A 26,137-nucleotide genomic window follows, 5' to 3' on the forward strand; every position below is an offset into this window, starting at 1 on the left:
ACCTGAATACCAGAGCTGATTATAAGTGGCAATGTGAAGGAGCTGGTGGCATTGATTTACCTACACCTTGGTACCTAGATTTCTTCCTTCCAGGACATTAATAGACCAGCTTCTTTGGAACTGTTGTGTTTGTTGCTTTGACCACACATTGCATTTCTCAGCAAATGGTAAGTGATGAGATACACATAACTTAGCCTACTGCACTAGGTCTATAGGTCACAAATGCTTAAATACAGTAAATAATGCAGTTGTTTTAGCCTAACTCATTGGTTCTCAATACCAATTTCAAGTGTTTGCCTGAAATTGCACAGCACCTGCTTCAGACACTGTAGTTTCTTTGGAAAAGTTATGCACAGGAATTGCACACCAAGTCCGAAGCATTTCTGTTTTTCTTATTCTACATTTCACCTTCGATCTCGTCCTCATTTAATGCATTTCGGTAAAGGAAATAAATTGGCAGATTCGCGGTGTGCGGTTCAGAGTCCTGAACATCTCCAGTTAAAAATACATAGCGCTGCGCAAAAAGAAGTACTGTTCCTCTGCCTACTTTTAGGGGAACATGCGAATACACACAAAATGTTTCCTCATATCTCTGAGACCAGTTGAACCAGTTTAATTTCTCCGTTGCTGAGATAGTTTTGCATATCTTGTTGGGGCTGAGTTTTGCATGTATGTTGCCAATTCAGTTGGAGTGCCTGACGCTATGTGAAGTATAGTCAGGGGGCCAAAACTGATATTAAAACTTTGTCGGACACTTTTTGGTACAAGCATACAACCTATCCATTAATATTTAACCCCTCACATTAATAATCACATTAATAATCCTTAATAATCCCTTACATTAATAATGAAATAGAACTATTTCTGCCCACCTACCTCATAAGAGCCAAGCGTAGTTAGCCAAGCCTAGTTTAAGGGAAACAAATTATTGAAGACTTCAAGACTCACCAATTCCATTACACAAAGCAGTGGCGTAGCCATGGGCGTAGATTTGCGTGGGGACCGAAGGACGTGTCCACACCAATATCAAATTACGACTGAAATGTCCCCACCAATATTCAGGTTGAAATGACTTCTGGCATTATTCTCCTTTCTCCCTGTTTTTTTAATAACTTTTGGAAGTCTATACCTACACCAGATGTTTTTCTCAGTCTGACCTATTGGTACAACCTGAAACACGGCAATAATTAACCATTTTCCTTGACGATGTTAGGGATTTACTTCAGTGCCTAATGCTTTCTAATGAGGCGAGTATCTCCAATATGGCGACTTCCAGATCTGATGACACGCCATGCAAACCCCTAATACCAGAGCCCGTCTACGGAGAGCCTCCCCACTCTCTATTAATTCCATACATACCGAATTTGGCTGCAGTTCACCAGAGTTCACCTAGATGGCGATCGCAGGCGAGTCCAAAATACATGGGGTCCTATGGAGCTACATGGCTAAATGTATTGTTTTCACCTATTTAACGACTGAAACCCTCAGATTTTATTTTATTTTTTTCTCAAAATGGATATGGATTATCAATCAAAAGTGATAATGAAAAGTGAAGTCATGTCCTTTCGTTTTCTTACAGGTTGGGTCATTGTTGCCCATAACACGCTAGCATTGTGCTAATGAATGACATCATTGACACGTTTGAAAGGCTTTTTAGAACAATTAAGTGACTTTAAAAAATATAATACTCAACCAAGTGTATTTTATTTGCCTCCCCTTTCGAATACAATATTCAAGTTACTTGAAAAAAATATATATCCCGAGAAAAGTGGATTTTGAGGGGTACAGCTCCATAGACCTCCATTCATTCTGGACTCGCCTGCGAGCGCCCTCATGTGGAACCAAAGAAGGAACTGCAACCAGTTCAGAAACCGGAAGTTTTCTGAGAGTGGAAGTTCTCCCCTTATTAGACATTCCCTGCTGATACTTTTCTGGTTAGCCAAATGTATTCTTTCTTTCGTGCACAGACATAAGCAGTTCGCTGTGTGCTTTAGCTTTCAGCCCATGAGTGTTAGCTTTCATTTGATACCTTTATTATGTATATGGTCCTTGTGGTTGTGGAGATATTCAACATTTATTGTTGGCATGTAGTGTTGAGCAGGAAACCAAAAGATTGGCCTGAAATTGCTTGTACAAGTCACAAAAAAAAAATCATCTTGACAACCACCCTATTTGTTTGTTTTTAGGACAAGTTTACTTAACACACTGATAGACAAATTTGCTTGTTTTCAGGATGCGACGTCTTAAAATAAGTGAAACTCTTTTAAATTAAGTAAAATGATTTTACGAGAAAGCGTAAGTTTCTTTGTACTGAAAACAATACCAACTAGAATTTTTGCCAACATTGCTGGCCCAACAATTGTCAAACATAACAGCCTTTGTGAGTGTTTTACTGGAGTTTTCACTTTATAATAAGGTGCCATAATAAATAACAAACTAGGCATTACCTAATCCTTTGTTAATATTTGTAAATTGTTACTAAAATATCTATTTGGCACAAGATAATAGTTACACCATAGTAACTGGTGTAAGAAATGCAATGAAATTGTGTTTGTAAAGATGTAAAGTGAATATTGGACATTGGGGAGGGACTATTGAGGGATTGGGGAGGTGGGTTGTGGCTTAGGCTGTGTAGAGATTGTGTGTGTATGGCAAGCCGATTAAGCATTTATTCAGATATCTTGATATCAGGCATAATTGTCATGTACATGCAAGCCATTTCTGTCCACTACGACATGAGTTTAAAAAAAATGCATGCAAACTAAACTAAATTTAATTCGCAATAATGTCACGTTTTTACATGGCATAGGCCTATATGCAGTTGTTTGATTGCACGCATGTTTGCATTTTGCAAGGTCTACGTCTACTTACGTCTGTCTGTCCCGCCTTCACTTTTACATACAGTATTGCCTTCAGCGCTGCGCAGCCTCAGGTCAGCTCACTTCACTTGATCAGTTCTTGGCGAACGGTAGTGTCACACGAAGTTAGCTAAACTGCTAGAATGAGCAACAAAAAACAAGCATCTTTAGGTCACTGGCCAGAGAGTTTGAGTTGCGAGAGCCGCTGCAGAGATTTCTTACAGAAAAAAAGTCACCGTTAGCTGCACATTTTAGTGATGAGGACTGGGTGTCAAAACTCGCTTAAGCGTATGGTACGCTCCCGCGTCTGCGTCCCGCGCACGCGGCACTGGTGAGCGCATGACGAGAATTGCGTCATTTTTACAGCATGCGTCGCGTCTTTGAGTCGACCGAATTTTAAAGCGTATGGTACGCTCCCGCGTCTGCGTCCCGCGCACGCGGCACTGGTGAGCGCGTGACGAGAATTGCGTCATTTTTACAGCATGCATCGCGTCTTTGAGTCGACCGAATTTTAAGACCGCGCGTCAAAGTGACGCGTAGACTGCGCATGTGTGAAACGGAACTGCTGTAAACACTCCCCTCCAGTAGGTGGACCACATAGAAGAACAACACTTAAACCTACAAACAAACCTAGACAGAAGAAGACTTGTTTGGTTACCATAACGACGATGGAACAGAGAGAGCGCCTGTCCTCAGCTTGCCTGGCTTTGAGTTACGTGAGACACCACGACATGGAGTCAACTTCGACCGATTAAAGCCACAATTATCCACAGATACATTCTTTAACATTATATTTAACGGTCACTTTATGTTGTTGAACCCAAAGTATTTCAAGACACCACATTTTAGATGAGTTGGGGACGTAATTATCTGCTGGCCGTTCTGTACGTCACCTGATTGTCGAAACAGGGTGGCTGCATATGGCTCATTGTGGCTACTGGCTATTATATTGGCTTGCTTTGGTCATGAGCCCTGGATCATGTAGCACTGAATGAGATGGCAAACAATAAAATAAAACTAATCATAGACTGTAGAAATGCGCTACACAGCACTAAAAACCGAATAGTTTATTTATAGTTTGACTACGGATATTTCACGTCATGTTCAAATAAAAAGTGACAGCCCTACTCCCTGCATAGAGAGCTGACATCCGACTTCGGATTAAATGCATCTTTTAAAAATGAGCGTAGCCTAGCACCTATTACTGAACAATGCTGAAATCAAATCGCGAAACCCAGAGCCATAAAGGTATCTATCTACAACGCTCAGGCGAAACCCAGTAACACTTGCTGATCGAGATGCATTCTCGCCTGTTCCGTATATAATGCGTTATCAATAGTGATTATAATAATAAAGGGAATGTAGCCTACCTCTCCCAGGTGCAATCATTATCACCTAGCTCCTGAACAATGCTGAACTCAAATCTCGAAACTCGCCTGTCAACACCGGATATGCATTATCATAATAATAATCGAAGGAATAACCTAGGCTACCTCTCGTTCTAAATACACCCATTATCACAGTGAGACATTATACATTATGAAGACAAATAGTTACTTCAAAACTTTTATTGACACGTCATATTTACAGGTTTTCGGTTCATACTTTTTGGTATGAGGCAGGTGTGAAGACTCAATACAAATTTAACTGAGGACATATGTACGCACAACTCGTTCTTACCATGCTGTGTTTAGAAAAATGTCCCAATTATTGCTGCCCTCGCAGCACCGAGTCACTTAGCTATAGGCTTGTAGCCTAAGTAGCCTAATAAGCAAGTAGGCTAAGCTAGTCTCTCAGCTATACCAACAGGTGTGCTGTGTGTGTTCTGGTGGATGATAAATGGAGCGATGCGATGGGCCAGCTTATCAAACTTCCCAGCAGACAGGCGAACGTACTCGTGGTGCTTTTTCCTTCATCAGCTCTTCCTTCGTTGAGTGCTCGCACATCCGGACGTACCGCCCCCAGTTGGTGGGGCCGAGTATCACAGTTAAGCCGTAGTGCGCAGGCGCTAACCTTAACGATTTAAAGTGCATTCAGGACAGCAGAATTTGGAGTATGCTTTACGTCCACGGCAAAAATGACGCACGTCTTGGACACGCGCAAATGTGACGCACGACCATGCCAGAGCCTTTAGTGTGACATATTCGGGTTGCTTAATGACCTCAACCCAGGGTAGGAATTTCACGGAGGCCACGACGGCCATGGCCGTCGTAGCCCCTTGCGTTGGCCGTGAAGCCCCTTTGAAAATCATAGGTTTACAGGCCACGGTGGCCTTGGTGCCCCCTTCTTTCAATATTCTGCTTTGTCCTACTAATAGCGATTTTTATTTAGCCTGTGGCCTGTCAAAATAATCTTAGCATTCACAGCGCAAATTAATTTAGTCTTTTACGCAGTGGAGAAAGTGACAGCGCAAGAAAGTGCGTCCAAATTCACCCATTCTTCTCAGTTGAACTACTCGCGAAGTAGCCTATTCATCACACAGACATCACAAGTATCACATGAAAGAGCTTTTTCTCAGCTTTTAAACGATGTTAGCCGATAATTGCTGTGTTAAACGGTTCGCGAGAAAAGTAAATAATATAATTACATTTAATCATACATTCTACTGAAGGTTTTGCGTCCATGATCTCCCTACCCATTCATCTCGGTGGAATACTTCACGAACCCTTCTTTTAACACATGACAAACCACATATCAGAATAAACAGCAGACCTTACCGAACACAAAGGTGTAAAGCAGTCCCCTGTACAGTTAGCCGTTCCAGAGTAATCCAGTTTTGAATTTGCAGTACATTTCGACATGCATGGATGTCTCCAAATTTGGGCTTTACGTTTTACAATGTGTTTAAATTGTTCCACATGATTTCATAACGGGCCAAATACAAAATAAATGTTACAAATATCGCCTAGATATTGGTAAATCAGAGGACAGCTGACTAAGAGTTTGTGAAAGTAGCCTTAATGATCACAAAATGCTAAGCATGCATCTAGGCTATTTGAGTTTCTTAAAGCTGAGCTGTGCTACATTTAAATTGTTCAATACATGATTTCATAGCAGGCCAAATATAAAATACATTTTATATATAGCCTAGATATCTGTTTTTATTAGATGATCAGATGATTTACAGTTACATGTAATATGTCATGTTTCATGTTTTTGTAATGTTTCATACAGTGATGCAGGTCTACTGCAGTGAATAGGCTAAATACAACTTTGATCATTTTTATAGCCTACTACTGTATAGTTAACTTTGGCCTTGGTGCCCTGACATGTGGCCTTTGTGCCCCCCACCAAATATGCCCAACTGAAGGCCAAGTGGCCTTGCCCCCAGAATGGTGAAATTCCAAGCCTGCCTCAACCTGTCACTCAAGGGGAGAATGACGACTGTCTTAAAACTGGCAGATAAAGTCGCTGCATTTAAATCCAAGCTTGATTTGTGGGGACGACGAGTGGACCGGGGTGTATTTGATATGTTCCAACCAGTAGTGGGGGTTTTGGGAGAGACTGAGGCAGGGCCCTTTCTCTCGCAGCTGGTGCGCGATCACCGCTTTCAAATGAGTTTGAGCGTTACTTCCCATCCTCCAAAGATCCACGGCAAACCAATGAGTGGGTCGACCGCAACCCATTTGTCAATATCCCGAATAGTCACTTGTCAGAGCAGGAGGAAGAGCAGTTGATCGAAACTGCAAATGACGGTGGTCTTAAGAGTGTGTATAAGGAAACCTCTCTGGTGGGTTTTTGGATCAAAACCAAAGCAGAATATCCCGAGATAGCCGTAAAAGTGCTGAAAACGTTTCCCACCACGTATCTATGCGAGGCTGGGTTTTCGGCAATGACTGCAACTAAGACCAAATTGCGCAATCGACTGGACATTTCAAACACACTGAGGGTGTCACTGTCTTCCATCACCCCCAGATGGAAGCTTCTTGCAGGGAAACAAGCAGGGCTCCCACTGATTATATTCGTAATGCACGTTTAGTTCCCATGTTTTTCCCGCTGTTGTTGCAGGTAGTTAGTGTGTGCTTCACCTCACTGTGTGCTGAGTGTGTTTCACTAATTCACGGATTGGGATAAATGCAGAGACCAAATTTCCCTCACGGGATCAAAAGAGTATATATACTTATACTTATTTTGCGAGAGAGACGCTCGTGGCTTTCTCCAATGCAACACACAGGCGCTTCATAGGACGCATTCAAAGTTTTGACTTTCAATCCAAGGGCGACATATCGGATGCTTTCAGGACAATTTGCTTTTGTTTTAAATTATCCAGTAGGCCTAACCTTCATTTAAACGTGAATATGTGCTTGGTAGGCCTAATCAAAAAGACAATAATATGTGACATGCCCATGCCATCTATTGCCCGCTTAGAGGAGTTTATTGGCCGTTTTCAACACCTTTATCGTGCAAGAGGGACGCTCATGGCTTTCTCCAATGCGCCCACAGGCATTTCACATGACGCATTTGGTATGGAGGACCACAGGTGTCACTTAAATGGCAAATGAAGTTGGTTAATTTACCATTATAAACAGTATTAAAAAATATAATTTACAAAAAGTATTTTGTAAATCAATTATTAAATTATCAATAAATGCTCTAATTTTAAAAAGGGATTTGCAAATATAATTGCAAAATATTTTTGCTTTTCCATTTGCCAAATCCATTTGGCAAATAATTTGCCAAATCCATTTGGCAAATCATTTGGAAAAGAATGCCTTAAAAGAACTTTAATGAAACATTGTAACCAGAGCCCTGATGTTAATGTTCCATTGTTTTCCAACAATGGAGGCTCATTCCCGGAAGTTACAATCTGCAGAGTGGTAAAGTAATAATAGCCTAATTATAATAATAAACTATTTATGTACCGACTATGACAGCTTTGCAGCTCTGCTGCTCAGTTATTTTTTATCAGTTCCTTATCAAATAAATTAAAAGAGGCTTAAAGCCCAAAAAATGTGCCACACATAGTAATCAAGGATCTTTGCCATAATAGCCTAATATAAGATAAACCTTGCGCTATCCCCATTTTGCATTCAATTAGGCAGCACTAGCTACACCACAAACGCTGTCATTACGTTTTTGCGTTTGTACAACTTATGACATGAAGTTTCTTGGCCATTAGCTTTAAGCTACTATCAAATGTCAACATAGCTGTATGCACAATGCTCATAGGCTATGGCTTTTAGTGTTGTTTCACTTTGGGTAGCAGTCTGCTTCCTCAAAACAATTCCTCCATAAGTGTGGATTAATCGTTTGTTATGTGGATAACTTTCAGCGGACTAAACAAATAAAAGGTATGTGTTACTTCAAAGCTAGCTGGTTCGTTGAATGGCGAAGCAGGCTATTAGCCTACATCCAAGTTTGTAGGCTACTTGCAGCAGTGAAGCTTACTTCGTGTTAACATTGTTTGTTGTTAACGTAAACGTTTCTTCAGTTAGAGCAGGACTTCTTATGTTGTATTAATTTGGATTTGCTAAACCTAACCTAATATGCATGAGAACCCTATAGATTTGAGGGAGCTGCAGCTGATAGCATCAGCACGGTCATAATAACACAGTAGGGCACATACTAGCCCAGTGATGAAGGATCGTCTAAAATCCCCATCCCCAGAAAGTCTCAGACCAAGCTTGCGCTGATGCAGGATCACTAAAATTGCTATATTCTGACACGATGACCACCATTCCCAGGTGCTATCTGTCTGAATCTCATGAGCTCAGCCTCATCGTTGCCGTATTCACAGAACGGTAAATTACGACGATGACAAAATGCTGTTCATGTTTATGAGTTCATAAACCTAGTTATTTATTGAAGGACTTAGGCTACATGTCACGTTTTATATTTTCTCGTGATCACGTTACTGTGTTGGTAGCCTAATGTTAACCTAACATGCCCACCATGAGTTAGGCTGGAGAGATGCTATTCTCCTGCGAGCCTACTAACTAGGTAATTCGCTCATTAGCTCAGATTAGTGAAGAATTAGTAGCCTAGGCTTTCAGAAAACGTTGGGGAGAAAACTGTGCTCAGAAGTGGTCGTCTAGGTTCGCTTCCGGCTAGCTCACTTCGGATTTCAACCAGTTTTATGCCTCCACCGAAGCGCTAGTCATCGGCCAGTAAAAGTACAGCAACCCAAGTGCTCCTTTATAGCAAAACTCCTGTATAAACCCAAAGATATTTTTATCAACCGTTTCCTTTGAGTTCAGAAGAAGGTGCTCGTGACAGAGCTGGATTCTAAAAGCTTTTCATGGTTCAGAGCTTGGTTTGTTACAATGTTTCATTAAAGTTCTTTTAAGGCATTCTTTTCCAAATGGATTTGCCAAATGGATTTGGCAAATTATTTGGCAAATGGAAAAGCAAAAAGATTTTGCAATTATATTTGCAAATCCCTTTTTAAAATTAGAGCATTTATTGATAATTTAATAATTGATTTACAAAATACTTTTTGTAAATTATCTTTTTAAATACTGTTTATATTGGTAAATTAACCAACTTCATTTGCCATTTAAGTGACACCTGTGGTCCTCCATATTTGGTACGTGTCCAATCGTGGCAAAGCCCACCGCGGCGCACATAGCCCATGTTTTGTTCCCATATTTTGTTAAGCATGTTCACACCTATAGACGTAGCTTCAAGTTGTTCAATATTCATAGTTCATATTGTTCAATTTTCACTTCTTCAAGTCCACGTTTTTCACAAGAGTTCTTACCTTCACTGTTCATACATAACTGGAGCTAGTTCTTTTCAAGTAATGCATGCACAACACATATAGGGGAGCGCGGGGCACAAAGTAACGCGGGGTTAAATGTAACACGGACTTTTTCCCTATTTGCAGGGGGTTGATCGAGGCATGCTATTGGTCAGTTAATCACACTACTATGAGACGGTGTTCCACAAATTTTCAGTCAGTATGGACGTGTTTCCACGTAGATCTGCAGCAAAACGCCTTTTGAAGACATCAACGTAAATGTCTAGGTTGTACTTGTCTTTCCAATACTGAGTTGTGGGTGCAGCTCACTGACTCCAATCTTGTATCATCTTAATAACCGTCTTGTAGGCTAAAAATGAACACCGTTTTGAAACATGTAGCCAACTCATAGCAGGAGCTAGCTTATTTTATAACAAACGTGACCCAGCGGGGTTAGTTGTAACGCGCTGTTACAACTAAGCCACTCATACTGTATAATGATGTTGCAATACAAAAATATGCGCGTATTAGTGTTAGTTTAGTTAGTTTTTGTGATGTTTTGCATTTTGCCTCATGTGTTTTCAGGTTTGAGGGCTTTTCTTGGCAGGATTGACCTTGGTTAGACTCTTAGCTTCCATTGGCGCATATTTCTCATGTTATTTCTCCGTAGGCCTATAGAAAATAAAGTCAATTTTCGACACACGTCTGTTGTTAGTTCATGACTTATGTATCATAAATAGTCAGATCCTATTCTATCATACACATTCAGATACATTTATTGAATTAATTTAATTAAAAACAGCCTTTGGGATGAGTGTTACAACTAACCCCGCATATGGGGCAGGTTGTAACATTTCACCTATCGCCACTCTCGGTGGAATTGTAAAAGAACAGTAGCTCCTACAAACAAACTTCCAGTGCATATGTGTAACAGAGATATGTATGTTGCTTGTTAAAAAGTATAACTAGTGAAACTCAAATGATTTTAGAATTATTTAGCCATAACCAAAAAGTGTTACTTTGTGCCCCGCGCTCCCCTAGAACATGGAACCCCCGAACCCCCCCGCCGCCAGTCCGTGAAAAAAAAATAGGAATCAAACCGGTCCATGGTACATAAAAGGTTGGGGACCCCTGCACTAGTTAACTAGTGAGCCCATAGACTGTATATATAGAGTTCTATATATACAGTCTATGAGTGAGCCTATACGGCATTTCAGAATGTTTGTAAACAATAGGCTCCAAGATCCTTCCGGGTGGCAGAACGCAAGCGGCTTCCACTGACCTTGCATTGATCAACATCAATGTTTTAACTAAGTTTTAACTAAGTTGAAACAATAACGAAAACGTGTTGTGTTTGGGGTTGTGCCGCCAGATATACAGCAAAGTGTAGGGTTTTTATCGATGTCCTTCAGAAAGAAAAAAAAAATATCCAGCGGAACCTGTGGTCGAAGTTTAAAGCTAGTGGACGTCGTCAAAAGTAATGCTGCAGAGGAGATGGCAAGACTGCCTGGTGGCGGAGTAGCCACTTACGTCTGATCCGAGCAACAAAAACCCTATCATATCCTTTTTATTTAGATAGCAGGGAAATACACCATCTAACAGATTGTAAGTCAAACAGCAACAGTCACTAAAATAACCACTCAATGGCAGGCTGAGGTTCATTTACACATTAGGCTATAGTAGGCTAGCCTAGGCTACTATGCATTTCATTTAACGTTGCTATCTCCTTAGGGCCGTTTACACAAAGCACCTTAAGTTTTGTCCCTTTAGTATCAACCACGAAGATTGTTTGTTTGCCAATTTGTGTTTGCTTTTCTGAGGATGCAGATAATACGGGACTGTCCAAAATAATAGCAAGCTGTGTGCATATTGTTGATAAAATCAGATAGTGAATGACGCATTACAAATCTGAGTAGGCCTATAACTAACTTTGACAAGTTTGACGGATAACAGCCAAACACGGCAGTGACACTTAATTTCACGATGTTATAGTTATTAATGCACCTGTAGGCTGACTGTAGGCCTATCAATGGCTAATGTTAGCAATGAATAACTCAACTGGTAGGCTACGTTCAACGGACATTGTAACTAGCTTGCTAAAGTTATGCCGTAGTCTGCAACCCAAGCTTATGATCTTATCTTACCTTAATAATTTTCGGTGACATTTATCCATTCATCAGTAAAGCCATATATAGATATGAATTGAACAATACTAGCTAGTTAGATATTATCCTGACTGTCATCAGGGCACCAAAATAAACATTTTTTTTTACGTTTTGCCTGGCGAACCGAACCTCATGTGGTTATTTAGGCTGCTAAGGTCGTTAGTGCAACGGAATTTCTTATAAGATAAGAAAAGGAGAAAACCTTAAATACTTGAGGGAAAATGATAAGGAAACCGAAGTAGAATACTTATGCCTAAATATGTTTGTGCAGCCGATTTTATTTTAAGGGGGCCTTAAATCAGATTTTAAGGGAACCTGAACAAGGTGTTTTGTGCAACCGGCCAGTCTCTCATGTTAACTATGTCTGAATATCCACCACGTCTGTTTTTGAATTAACTTACCTGTTGAAATGTATTAGGCCTATAGGCTACGGCCGACGGTGGGTTCCCCAAGCAATTTACCTCACGTAGCATTTTCATCATTCGCCTTTGATTTCGACTGACTTCACTTCGTTCAAACTAGAGTGGACGCAGCATGGCTAGAGACACGTATGACTCATTGTATATTAATGAGACTTCCCATAACCGTATAAATATGAATGAGAAGTCCCGTAGCACCCCGCAAGACGAAAATCATTCATTCAAGCCATTACTCTGTTTTCTTGATCGCTCTGCCCTGGTCAAATTACATGAAGGGTTTGTTTACTAGTAGTGCCAATGGAGAATGATCAGCTTTTGCCACCCGGAATAATGTATATTGTTATTGTGACGTCATGGTAAATTCTCGTATTAGATATTCTCTGATGTAACTGAAACGTTTTGTTGCTAGGCAACCATATACAAATGCCTCCAGTTTTATCGCGATTTTCAGACTAATAACTGAAAAACTAAAGATTGTAGACATTGACTGAACGAAGATTACAGCAATACACCAAAACTTTGTCACTAGACGTGTTATCAAAACATATTTTTATGCTCAAACGATCTTTGTTTATAAAAGTTTGCTCTTAGAACAGCCTGGACGAAGTCAGCCATGTTTTCTAGGTTTCTAGTCCTAAATGTTACGTCCCACTTAGTTAACTAGTTGCACAAAATGCCAGCCGTTTGTGTATTTATTCAAATTCCACTAGTTTACTAGTGTGAGGGGCATTTTTCTCCTGCTAGTTCACTATGGACAGTGTTTTGTCCTCACTAGCAAACATGTAAGGCTCAAAATGCCCTCTACACTGCAAAAACTGCTTAACAAAATCTAACTAAGTGTTATCTTATATCAAGATAAAAAAACTAGTTGGTATTGTTTTCAGTATAAAGAGACTTACCTAGCGCTTTCGTGTGAAATCATTTGACTTAATTTAAAAAAAGTTTGACTTATTTTAAGACATCTCATCCTGAAAACAAGCAAATTTGTCTGAGTGCGTTAAGCAAATTTGTCCTAAAAACAAGCAAATTTGTCTGCCAGTGCGTTAAGTAAATGTGTCTTGATAAGACTCCTTAAAATAAGTCAAAGTCTTCTTAAATTAAGTCAAAATGATCTTTTGAGAGGGCGCTAGGTAGCCTTAGTATTTTCATTCAGATTTTTTTAATCTTACTATAAGATTATTAACACTTGGTTAGAATTCATGTTTTGCAGTGTATAAGCCAGTGAAAGGCATTATAATGCAGTTAACTAGTGAGCATGTCCTGTTCCATTACTAGTAAACTAGTAAGGCCAAACATGTCAACTATTTAACAAGTAAAGGCCAATTTGTCACTAGTTAACTAGTAAGAGTACATTTTTGCATTACAAGTGAACTAGATAGCTCCAAAAACAGCCACTAGTGTGTGTGTTGTGCGCACTAGTGAGCTGCTTCACTGCCACACATGCAAACTAGTGAGACTTCAATTGTTCCACTAGTTAACTAGTGGACAAAAATGGTCAGCTTGTTTGTGTTTTTAGGTGTAACTAGTTAACTAGTGAACGAAATATGCCACTAGTTAACTAGTAAGGCCCACAACACCCTCACTAGTAAACTAGAGGGTATTTTGGCCTTTACATGTTAACAAGTGACCATTTTGGCATCTCACTAGTTAACTAGTGGGGCTGAAATGGCCTTCACTAGTTAACTAGTGGGCATTTTATCATACGCGGAGTTAGTGGGGGGGCAGGGGGAGCACTGCCCCCCCTGGTGGAAACGGGTAATTGCATTGTTTCAAAAATTAGTGAAATACGTCTGGCATGACCAGATATTTTTAAAATAATTTAAATAACACAAAACAACAATAGGGAACGGGCTGCGGTTGATGATGGGAGCAGCCAGGTTTTCTTCTCTTGCGATCCTTTACATTGAAAAGTGACATTACGGCCAACCTGAGGAAGGGCAAAAAACGCGAAAATTACTGTTGCACATATTGTATGGACATCTTGCCGTGCCAACGTTGCAATAAAGGTTGCCTAAATGCCATGTATATAAATGTCCTGTCAGCTTACTAATTGATTTTGCGTTGTGTGTAGATTTGGACTTTTTATTCCACTTTGTTTAAACAGCAAAGTGGCAAAGCCTTGTTCACCTGTTTGGAACTGGCTGGTGAATGTGACGCGCGTAGGCCTGGCTAGATGACCTTTTTAGTGCATCTAGGCCTACTGATCGATGTGGATTACTTTTTTTCGTGTCATTGTATAGTATGACCCCATCATTTCGTGTCATTGTATAGTATGACCCCATCATTTGACTCTTTCTCTCCTCTTGATGAGGAAGCAGTCTCTCAATTGCTTCAGCGATGTCGTCCAACAACATGCCCATTAGATCCTGTCCCGTCCACTCTTCTACAGTCTATCTCACCCGCTGTTCTACCAGCAGTCACACATGTATTTAATGTTTCACTCAGTTCTGGAATAGTTCCTTATTCTTTTAAACATGCTAGGGTTACACCTCTGCTAAAGAAAAGTACACTTAATCCAACTGAGGTGAAGAACTACAGACCTGTCTCCCTTCTTCCTTTCTTGTCAAAGGTTTTGGAGAAAGTGGTCTTCAAGCAAGTTTGTGACTTTCTTCATCAGAATAATCTACTAGACCCTATGCAGTCTGGTTTCAAGAGTGGTCATTCTACTGAAACTGCTCTTCTGTCTGTGACTGAAGCATTGAGAGTAGCTAAGTCCTCTGCTCAGTCATCAGTATTAATTCTACTAGATTTAGCTGCAGCCTTTGATACTGTTAACCATGACATTCTCCTATCTATACTATCTGAACTGGGAATTTCTGGAAAAGCTCTTGACTGGTTTGAATCTTACCTTAAAGGGCGTTCTTTCAACGTGTCTTGGCAGCGACAGGTATCTAAGTCTCATGCCCTCACCACAGGTGTGCCTCAGGGATCAGTATTAGGACCCTTGCTTTTCTCTATTTACACCACTTCCTTAGGTGATACCATTCGCTCCCATGGATTTGACTATCACTGTTATGCAGACGACACTCAACTTTACCTGTCTTTCCCACCTGATGACTCTAGTGTTTCCCACCGGATTTCTGCATGCCTTAAGGATATTTCAGCCTGGATGAAAGATCGGCACCTTCAGCTTAATCTCTCAAAAACAGAGTTTTTGGTGTTTCCAGCTAAAACAGCTATTCCCCAACAGATTAACATCCAGCTTGACTCAACTTCACTGACCCCAACTAGATCGGCACGAAACTTGGGCGTTGTAATTGATGACCGACTTAACTTCTCTGAGCATATAGCTTCTATTGCAAAATCATGCCGGTTTATGCTTTACAACATTAGGAAGATCAGACCTTATCTGACACAAGATTCCACACAACTTCTTGTTCAGACCATGGTCATCTCTAAGCTGGACTATTGTAATTCACTATTAGCTGGCTTACCCGCTTGTGTAACAAGATCATTACAGCTGATTCAAAATGCTGGAGCACGCCTGGTCTTCAATCAGCCAAAGAGGACACATGTAACTCCTCTCCTAGTTACTCTCCATTGGCTCCCTATAGTAGCCAGAATTAAATTTAAATCTCTCACTTTGGCCTATAGGACACTAACTAGATCTGCTAGTTATTTTAATTCAATAATCAAGCCTTACATCCCCAACCGCCCACTGCGGTCTTCTGGTGAGCGTATGTTGTGTCGACCAGTCATGAAAACTGGGTCTAATTCCAGACTCTTTTCTTCAGTGGTTCCATGTTGGTGGAATGAACACTGCCCAGTGCTCTCCGTTCCTGTGGTAGTTTTGGGTCGTTTAAGAGGGGTCTAAAGACATTCCTATTCAACATATACTTAGTTGTTTAAGCGCTTATGTGTTATGGTTTATATAATGTTGTTTTATTTTAATTGGTCTGTTAATTAATTTGACATTATTGTTTATTATTGATATTCTCCTTAATGTAGTCTTAGCATGTTATTGTTTTTATATTATTGATTGAATTGACATTGTTTTATTATTGCCTTTCCCCTTTTTTACATTGCTTTTTTAATAGGCTATTGATTGAATTGATATTATTGTGTACTACAACTATTCTCCTTACTATATTTGACCTACATTTTAATCTGTTCCCTGATCATTTGTAAATATTATGTTGTTTTGTATTTATATGTCGCTTTGGACAAAGGCGTCTGCTAAATCCATAACCATTGGATTACAGCAAAATATGAATATTTTTTTTCTTAACATGTCTTAACGTAATGGCGTGATTGCGCTTCGTTTCTGCTTTTGGAGAGGCATCAGACTGTAGGTGAACACTTCCTTTGATTCTTGGAGTTCTCGCTATGATTTAAGTCTGCCCTGCACTCAATAGCCTACAGTTTACTTACTTTGCCTTTGTAGAATCGAATTTGAGTTTTCAATGACTCGTTCTCCTTAAGCTAAGCATGCATGAACCGATGCATCTTGTTATTTCAAACTCCACTCTGCTAGGTGGCTCGCATGCCAGCAGCATTCTTGAGGCGTCGGAGGTTTACCAACGTTCCACAAGCACAGCTAAGCTAGCTGGCATCCGTTACACTAGGCTATATAGTTCGTTTTTAATAGCAAACAGAAGTGTCAAGATGGCAACAGGTCATTACATTCTTTAATTGACAAAATATGATTGTTTCAAGACAACCGTGTTGCATTGGATTTCATGAGGACGAATTGTTAAATTGTTACAATATAATTATATATAGGCTATTGTGGCAAGTGTTAGCTCTCAAATAAAAATGTCGACTACGCCATCTGAGGCCCTGCCCCTCAGAATATTCAATCAGTTGGGCTAACTTAGTACATGAAGCCCAACCAGGCAACACAGGTTCGTGGTCACAGAAAACCAGAGGCGTGGTTCCAAAAATACACTGTCTTTATTAACAAATATTAAAAACATATAGGGAGTGAGTTCTCTCCAGACAGTCAGACTTTTTGCCACTAAGGCACTGACACAAACGGCCTACAAGGCCTGGACACACATGACACACACACATACATACACCAGAATGAGCTCATCAGAGTACTGGCTGAGGAGGGGTGGAAGGAGCCAGGAACAGGACTGGAGCTTACCCAGGGCTGGAGAGCATATCAGGGAGAGGGTCTACAGACACACCACACGTGAATGTCAATAGCAAATACTCAAAATGCACCACAGCAGGAAAAGTGAAGGGACGCCACCACCTCGAGATAGTCCGCCACCCCAGTTGGCCTGCAGCTCCTGTCCGGCACGAGAGGAGAATCAAAGAAGGAGCCAATACTCCTAATACGCACAATGCACAGTATGCACTCACATAGTGTGGTGAACATCGTAATACAGTAGCTAAGGTCTACTGGACGAGAGCGTCCATCGATATACAGTTATTCTCCCGTGTGAAAGTTAAAATGTATACAAACATACAATAAACAAAACATGTAAAATCGACCATCACAACTTAGGTAAAAACAAAACAGCAGCGTTCGGAAACCCGGACCAAAGTAGCCTTGATGTTGCCGCTCCTTGTGTTACCACCAAGCTCTGTTACATGAAAAGATACAATTAAAACCCACGCAAGCTACATATTATTTTAAAGACAGTTAAACTTACGTACCGATCAGGTTGGTTATGAGGCCCATGTTCTGCGACCGACAGCAGTCCTAAAACCCCAAAGTTTGTATTAACTAACTGGCCTACATCATACAGGGAAAGCTACAACGAATGCAATGCCACGATAACCTACCAGGAATGTCACTGGAAGCATGCACAGCGGGCAGCTGAAGTTAATATAGCCACTACTATATGCTGATTGGCTCACCTCCGAATGCCAAGAGCCACTGGCAATGGCACTCCTGACCTAGACAAGGGGCGTGGACCTTGTCCTGTTACACTATCATTATTTAGCATGTTTGTTTTCTCCATATGTGCTCATGATGTGTTCCCCAAGTGGTAGGCCAGGTCTCAGCTGCTACATTTATTTATTTATTTTTTGTCTGCCCCCCTGGCTCGAATGTCAAACTCCGCCTATGGGCACACTAGTAAACTAGTGACACTTTTTGCACCTCACTAGTTAACTAGTGAAATAGAAATTGCCATCACTAGTTCACTAGTGGGTGTTTTGGTGCACACTAGTAAGCTAGTGACACTTTTTAGACCTCACTAGTTAACCAGTGGGCATTTGTGTCTTCACTAGTTAACTAGTGAGCAGTTTTGCCTTCACTAGTTTACATGTAAGTGCAGAGGCGGACAGAGTACACAGCTTCATTACTTGAGTAAAAGTACAGATACCCTTTGCTAAATTTTACTCAAGTACAAGTAAAAGTACAACACTCAGATGTCTACTTAAGTAAAAGTACTGAAGTAGCCTACTTGTTTTTAAAAGTAGCCTACTTGAGTATCAAGAGTTAGCCTACATTTTCTAAATATTGCATTACTACTGCCACAGTGCTTACATTTATGTACAGAAACGTCCTACATGGATTTATGAAAAATATTAATGTTAATACCTTGGAGAATGTAAAAGGAATTGAAAGTAAAATCAAGTAATTTTCATCTTTTTACCATGTTGCCCAGGATGGGCAGTATTTCTAATACATGTATTTAAAATACGTATTTCAAATACAAAATACTATTTTGTAATTAACTTGTTCAGAAAATTGAAATAGTCTGGCGAGGTGGGGCCACGGGTTGGCACATTCCCGGGATGGACCTGCTGCGTATTCATCCATTGTTTCATCCATGGTTTCATCTCTTATCTAAATCTGACCACGGAGTTGACTTTGGCGGAAAGCTGAAGGTGATTGCTGAAAGGCTGTCCCAATCAGTGGTGCCTGCACAATCCAATCACGTTTGAGAGGGAAACAACAAATTGAGGGTTTCTGAGATTTTTCTTTTTAACTTTTTTTTTAGAAGAAGTAACGGGTACTCACGGTTATGGATAGAAATGTAGTGGAGTAAAGAGTACAATATTTGCCTCTCAAATGTACTTGAGTAAAGTCATGAGTACTCCCCAAAAATGATACTCGAGTAAAGTACAGATCCCTCAAAATTGTACTCAAGTACTGTACTCAAGTAAATGTACTCTGTTACTGTCCGGCTCTGTGTACTGTAAGTGTCACACTGAAGCCACTAGTTTACTAGCTAAAGTTCCTTTGGCCAGCATGTTAACTTGTGTGCCACATGCAAATGTTGTGGGTGGGATTTCGTGTAATTCTGTGCTGTGATTGGTTGTCATGTTCTATTTGGACATAGGGAGCCAATAAAAAGCCTCAATTTCCAGAATTCACCGCCTCCTAATTTGAATTCTGCGCCACTAGTTGACTAGTATGAATTTTGTCTTCAACTAGTTTACTAGTATACATTTATGATCTCACTAGTTTGGACAAAGGATGCATCAACTAGTTAACTAGTGAGCCTGCTGCCATCACCTAGCTAGCTAGTAAGCCATTTATGGTTCACAAGTTAACTAGTGACATTGACCTACTCCAACTAGTTAACTAGTGAGGAGTTATGCCTTCACTAGTAAACTTGTGCACATTTTTTGCTGTCACTAGTTAACTAGTTTGGCCCAAAAGCCTTCATCTAGCTATCTAGTATGCATTTTTGACCTCACTAGTTAACTAGTGGACATATCTGCCTCTCACTAGTTAACTAGTGAAGCCAAAAATGTGTTCACTAGTTAACTAGTGAGCATTTTGGCTCCCACTAGTTAACTAGTGTGCATATCTTGGCCCTCACTAGTTAACTAGTTCACATAAACATGGCTCACTAGTTAACTTACATGTACATGACAATTATGTCTGATATCAAGATATCAGAATAAATGTTCACATTAGGCTTGCCATATGTGTGAGTGTTGGGGGTGGTGGGTGTTTGGATTGTGGGGGCAATAGACAGAAAACTATTAATTTGCCAAATAGATATTTCAGTAACAATTTACAAATTTTAACAAAGGGTTAGGTAATGACTAGTTTGCTATTATTATGGCATCTTATTATAAAGTGTTACCCATGTTTTTTGTTGATGTATGTTTATCATGTTGATATTATTATGTTTTTTTTTCTAGGGACCTTGACTTAGCCATGATGTTGACATCTCATAAAAAACTATTACAGTTTTTCACAATTTCTAAAACACTAAACTCCATTCTCTGAACCAAATTCTCAGTTGCCTGAACCTATTTCTCGATCACCTTTTTGGCAAAACCTTAAACGGTTTTCACATATGAAACACAATTTGCAGATCTCAGACTCTTTTTGCAAAACTCTAAAGACATTCTCATGCAATAAAACACATTTTGCATTGTGATGCACATGTGATGCATAATAATAACCAATGGCAAAGGTCAACACAAACAAAGCACAAATGCTATACGTTACAGTTTTTCCACAATGGCTAAAACACTAAACTCCATTCTCTCAACCAAACTCTTAGTTGCTTGAACACATTTCTTGAATCGGTTTCAACATTCACTCAAGATTAAATCCAGTAAACATAAAGTATTTAGAATGTGGGTTTGTGTGCAGTTTTGAGAAAAGGGTGAAAGGTTTCAAATTGTGAAAAACTGTATACCGGAAAAGACAGGCATTTCAATACTGTAAATGAGAAGTAGATTGCAGTCTACAGCCTACAATGTACTCTGAATGCCTCACTGATTCTGTTCATTGTTGATATGAACCTGCACTGTTCAGCAACATGTTTACACTCTAAAATATTGGTTGTGTCAAATCATTTGAAAAGTGTGATCAATTTTGAGTTGTTGTGTTTAATGCGTGTTTCTTTGTGTTTACCTTTTGCCACTTGTGGTTACCAAAAAAAGGTTTTGCCAAAAGGGGAATCGATTCAAGAAATGTGTTCAGGCAACTGAGAATTTGGTTCAGAGAATGGAGTTTAGTGTTTTAGCAATTGTGAAAAACTGTAAAATAGATAAACAAACCAAATGAAAACAAAATGTGGTAAAGGTCATAATACAAATGGAAGACACATGTACAAAAATAAAATAATAGAAGTAAAATGAACTAAAATAAAATAAACAGATAAAAACAGAAAATTTAGATAAATGGGTGAAAGGTGGAACTTGACAAGGGCTAATAGGTGGCATCAGCCTGAGCTAAAAGTGGAGGGCTGTGAGGAGTAAGGAGGAGACCTGAGTGACATGGGGCTGAGCAGTATACAATCTTTAAAGATTTAAGTGTTTCATGGGAAGAACTTAAAAATGGTATAATGAGCCAATGTATAATGTGTTTACTGATTTGTTTAGCTTTCCTTATAGCCTCTCTTGTTTATGTACTATATTTATATACTATATTTCTCCAGCTTGAATTTAGTTTTACCTGACTTCAGCATTTTGTGCGAATGATTTATTCTATGTTTTTTGCATTTGGCCCTACAGTTGGCAATGACTTCTACGACCACTGACGTCAAGAAAGTGCTTTTCTACATCGTTTTTGCTGCTTGTGGACTGATAACTTTGCTGCTGTTTTTATACTCCACTGGCAATCAGTCATCCACAGTCTGTCCAACTTATTATAATTATAATTCTAATCCTAATGTGACTGTGGCAAAGCCAGAGAAACCCATTCTTTTGATCTGGTTGTGGCCGCAGGGTGTCAAATTTGACTTCAAAGACTGCAAGACCTATTTCAACATAGACAGCTGCGTTCTCACAGATGATCGCTCCCTGTACCGTGCTGCAGATGGAGTTGTCTTCTATCATAAGACCATCGCATGGGATCTCAACAATCTTCCTAAGGATCCACGACCAGCATTCCAAAAGTGGATCTGGTACAATGTTGAATCTCCAACCAACACTGCCAGAAAAGCTGGATTGGAAGGATTGTTCAATCTCACTTTGACCTACAGACGAGACTTAGACATTACTTCTCGCTATGAACTGAGCATTGTGAGAAGTCAGGAACAATTTGTGCTTCCGCAGAAAAAACAAATTGTTTGCTGGATTGCAAGCAATAGCATTCCAGGGACCGGTGCATCAACCCGACTGAACTATTACCAGGAACTAAAGAAGCATATTGATGTGAAAGTATATGGTCGAGCTGTCTCAGGGGCAACTTTTCTAAGGTATGAAGACTATTACTCTACCATTGCTAGCTGCAAATTTTACCTGGCCTTTGAGAACTCTATTCATGAGGACTACATCACAGAAAAGTTAAATGGACCAATGGTCAGTGGGACTGTGCCAGTAGTTTTAGGTGCGTCCAGGGAGAACTGTGAACAGTTTATTCCCGCAGACTCGTTCATCCATGTGGATGACTTCCCTAATCCAAAAGCTTTGGCTGAGTACCTGCATCAGTTGAATCAGAATGAATACATGTATATGCGTTACTTTGCATGGAGGAAATACTTCAGAGCTACACCTCATCTTCTAACAACACACAATGAATTTACACAGCCCATCTGCACTGCCTGTGCCCATATTGCTGAAGACAACACCTATAATGTGGTCCATGATCTGTTCTGGTGGTTCCATAACAATATTGCTGGGCACCAGTGGAAATGAGATGGTAAGATCTCTAAAAGCTCTTAGCAGATGCATAAAAAAACAGTTAAAGGACGAAACTTTGATTTTTGTCTTTTAGTCTTTCAGAGTCCTCTCCAGCTTCAATTTTACATGACCTGAATGTATTTAATGCAAAAAGTTAAGATGATATAATATGAAGTACAAATCATAAAAGTGTTTCTTCATATCTCCCTCTAGTATGGGCTTTAGTTAGTTTGCTCTCTGTAAAGACTCATCATACATCATTGGGATTCCTTCAAATGCTGGTCACCTGTACATCTCTTCAGTTATTGCTTTAAATGCTGTTACACAACAGTAAGTTTACAGCTAGAAGTCACTCTGACGTGACCGTTCTATTAATTGAAAATGAGAGAGCAGCGAATTCATACGGTCACATTTAGTCACATTATTGAGTGACCAAATGGAATAGGGTAAATGTTCATTTTAGCATGTGACGTATAAGCAAGTACGCTATACAAATGGTTTCCTCCTCCTCCTCAGATTTATGACTTGATTGATGAAACCATAACAGTCCTGTTTTAATGGACAAAAATGCAGGCACTATTAGTAACATTGTCAGAGTATTCATTAAATTGACAACTTAAGACAGTATAAGACAGATTAAGATGCTTGAAGATGATTATTGGAAAACATACGTCTTTTGGAGCATTTACTAGCCTATGAGGTCATCCACAGTAGGCTAAGCTCAGGTTGTCCCACACTGCACAGTGGGGACCAAAGCAAAGCCCTAGATACATACGCACATGAAAGGTGTTCAAGTTCTGCGCCTAGATTCTCTTAAACATTAAATAACAAAGTTTTCTTGTGTGTGTGTGTGTTGTTATGATTAGTCTTACATCATCCCTTTTATTTTGTACTATTATTTGTAAACATGTTTATAATGTCTTGTTTGTAATGTCTGTGCCAAGTTACGGGTACGCTGGCGAGTCTCACCGCTCCATCAGGCATCATGTTTTTGTTTTGTTTGTTTTCACCCCCCCCCCCCCCCCCATTATGTTAATTTGTTTGTGTAAAGTGTATTGAGGCCATGTTGCATGGTGATAGTGCACCATAAACAATACATTGATTCAAGAACAGTCATTAAATGACATAGGGAAAAAGGGGAAATTGTTGTTGCTTTTATTTGAATTGCCAGACTTCATAAGCCAAGTAGAGTATAAAAATCAACAGACATTTTACTGTATAGCTGACATTTATAAAATAACAACAGGTAGAACTGACCAGGCTACATCAATAAGTGTTGCTTCAGGGAAGTTGCACTTGTAAACATTTTTTGTCTGCAGCACTATTCAAGTAACCAAAAGGAATACTGATATGCAAGTGACATGGTGTCCACTACCGTATCGTACTCTGATTAAAAAAAGTTTAAGCTTGCAACATTCTGCTATTAAAGGATGCACAGCACAGATCTATGGCACTGGGAAGGCAAGTAGACTTGCTCTTATTTGACAAAAACACAACAGACAAGTGACTGCAGTCTCTTTTAGTACAAATGCAATTGAGCAATTCAGGAGAGTTGACTTCTCAGTCACTTCAGCCCATCACTATAACTCTCACTAAGCACACAGTGGATAAGATGATATTAAATACATTCAATATTGCGCTCACATAACAATACGTACAAACAGCTCAATACAGCAATTTGTGGTGGATTCTATGACAATATGGTTTCATGTGTTAGTTTAATATGGCAGGCATCCGAAGCAGATATGTTACAAAGCCTTCTCACCAAGTCCATGTCAAAATTAGTATATTGATTAACATACTGTACTGCCACCAATATTGAAATAGCACTGCATTGTAATCTTGTTTTCATTAACAAGAAATGAAATTGGTTTCTGCCTCCCATCGAGGCAATGAATAACACCATGGAATTGATGTCTTTGAATCGTTACATCCTAATGTGAGCCAGTTACACCATTCACTGATTCACATTTTTCCATCACTCTCTGCAAGGAAAGAGAACAGACAATGTTAAAAAGACAATGTGTATAGAGGATACATGATATATTAACATATTCATAATGAAATGTATTTTTAAATTTACAATGATTTCACCATGCTTTGAAATGTTAATGACATCATTCACCATCAGTGTGAGACATACCATTGGATGAATTATGTTTCTTTTGACTGGAGACCACAGCTGTGGGACTTAACCCTAAGAGGACAAGACAGATCGTTAGGCTAAATATCTTTATGAAACTTGACTTCACATGCAATTTCAACAAACCTGAAGCATTTTCTTAAAAAATAGAGCATAGCGTTAGTTCAGGCAGGCCACGGAGTCACGCCCACCAACTTGGCTAACTGCTCAGCTGACTACACAGCTGATTGATCAGCTGATCACTCGCTCTTATATTGGTAGACATCATTCAGGGCTTTTTAAGCTGCTGTAGCCTGCCTCCTCCCAGAACAGAGCCATACCGACAAATGAAACATTATGCATTACCAATAGCAATCAACCTTCTTGACAAAGTGGTTCTGACTGAAAGTAGGTCTACGTATAGGTGGGAAGTACGAATGGGTTCAAAGCCATGATAACTTGTCTGGTGGCAACTCAATTCAATTAAATTCAATGAGCTTTATTGGCATGACTGTAAGTGTTACAATGTTGCCAAAGCAGTAGCAAACTCTCCATTGTAACCTATTCTGCTTATTTGCATATGCTTATAATGAACAGTGGTATACTTTTACTTGGCTCTGTTTGCTAATATTTTCTATATTCCAGGTGTCTTTTTACCTGTTAAATCTATCAAATCATTACATATTCTGTTATCGTCACACTCCTTTTAAAATGCTTGGACCCAGAGGACTACTGTTGGTGGTTCTAATTGTTTTTGATGGTAAAGAGTTCCACTGATGTTGTTGTATACCTGGATACGGATCATACTGGCCAGGCATTAGAGTGTAGCCCATGCCCAGGTGAGTGTGATGGTGGGTGTGGAGATGCTGAGAGTAAGGGACCGGCTCCCTCTCCTGCTCCAGGTCCCGCTCACGCTCAGGAGATCCCCTCTCACCAGGCTGCACGTGGGACAAACACAACGCACATGAACAAGAGAGAGAAACAAACCATATGCCTTGAGACTCCATTCTAAGCATGTGATGCTGAGGAAATATGCAAAGGTAAAATATCAAGTGTATTCAAATAACTGTGACTGTATGGCATATGCAATCATTTCTTAACTTTCAGCATAAGGCCGCTGTCTGTTTCCCAGGACTAATCAGGACCCAAGGAAGCTGCAGAGAACTTTCACCTCTGCTGTCATCAGTCCCACTGGTAGAGTGATTATGTGTGGAGTAGCACACGACTGGTAGCTGTGTGCAGTGGGAGTACAGTACACTGCCCACATGCACCCAGTTGGCAAAATGAATCAATGGTAATCAAGGAAATCAATTATCAACAAAACTGACAATGATATCAGGAAGTCAACAGAAATAATACATGTCTGCTTATCATTGGGGAAGTTAACTGGTCTGGTCCAT

The 26,137-nt window shown here is 39.9% G+C and overlaps 2 protein-coding genes across 2 annotated transcripts in view; one reads left to right on the forward strand and one right to left on the reverse strand.

The window, feature by feature from the left end:
• LOC143105548 (4-galactosyl-N-acetylglucosaminide 3-alpha-L-fucosyltransferase 9-like) lies at positions 1-23,751 on the forward strand. Its single transcript, XM_076269549.1, has 2 exons — positions 1-167; positions 21,506-23,751. Exons 1-2 carry the CDS (start codon positions 165-167, stop codon positions 22,628-22,630), a joined length of 1,128 nt encoding a protein of 375 aa, XP_076125664.1. The 5' UTR covers positions 1-164; the 3' UTR covers positions 22,631-23,751.
• The window catches only part of znf608 (zinc finger protein 608), an 11,845-nt gene continuing 9,333 nt past the window's right edge, over positions 23,626-26,137 (reverse strand). Inside the window, exon 8 of the mRNA XM_076271385.1 lies at positions 23,626-25,675. Within this exon, the coding sequence (XP_076127500.1) occupies positions 25,433-25,675 (243 nt within the window). The 3' untranslated portion in view covers positions 23,626-25,432. The remainder of the gene's footprint in view (positions 25,676-26,137) is intronic.

The sequence above is a fragment of the Alosa pseudoharengus genome, unplaced genomic scaffold (assembly GCF_046254945.1).
Source record: "Alosa pseudoharengus isolate Yale_2024_CS ecotype anadromous, Long Island Sound unplaced genomic scaffold, YU_APseudo_1.1 YU_APseudo_1.1_scf_6, whole genome shotgun sequence".
Lineage (NCBI taxonomy): Eukaryota > Metazoa > Chordata > Actinopteri > Clupeiformes > Clupeidae > Alosa > Alosa pseudoharengus.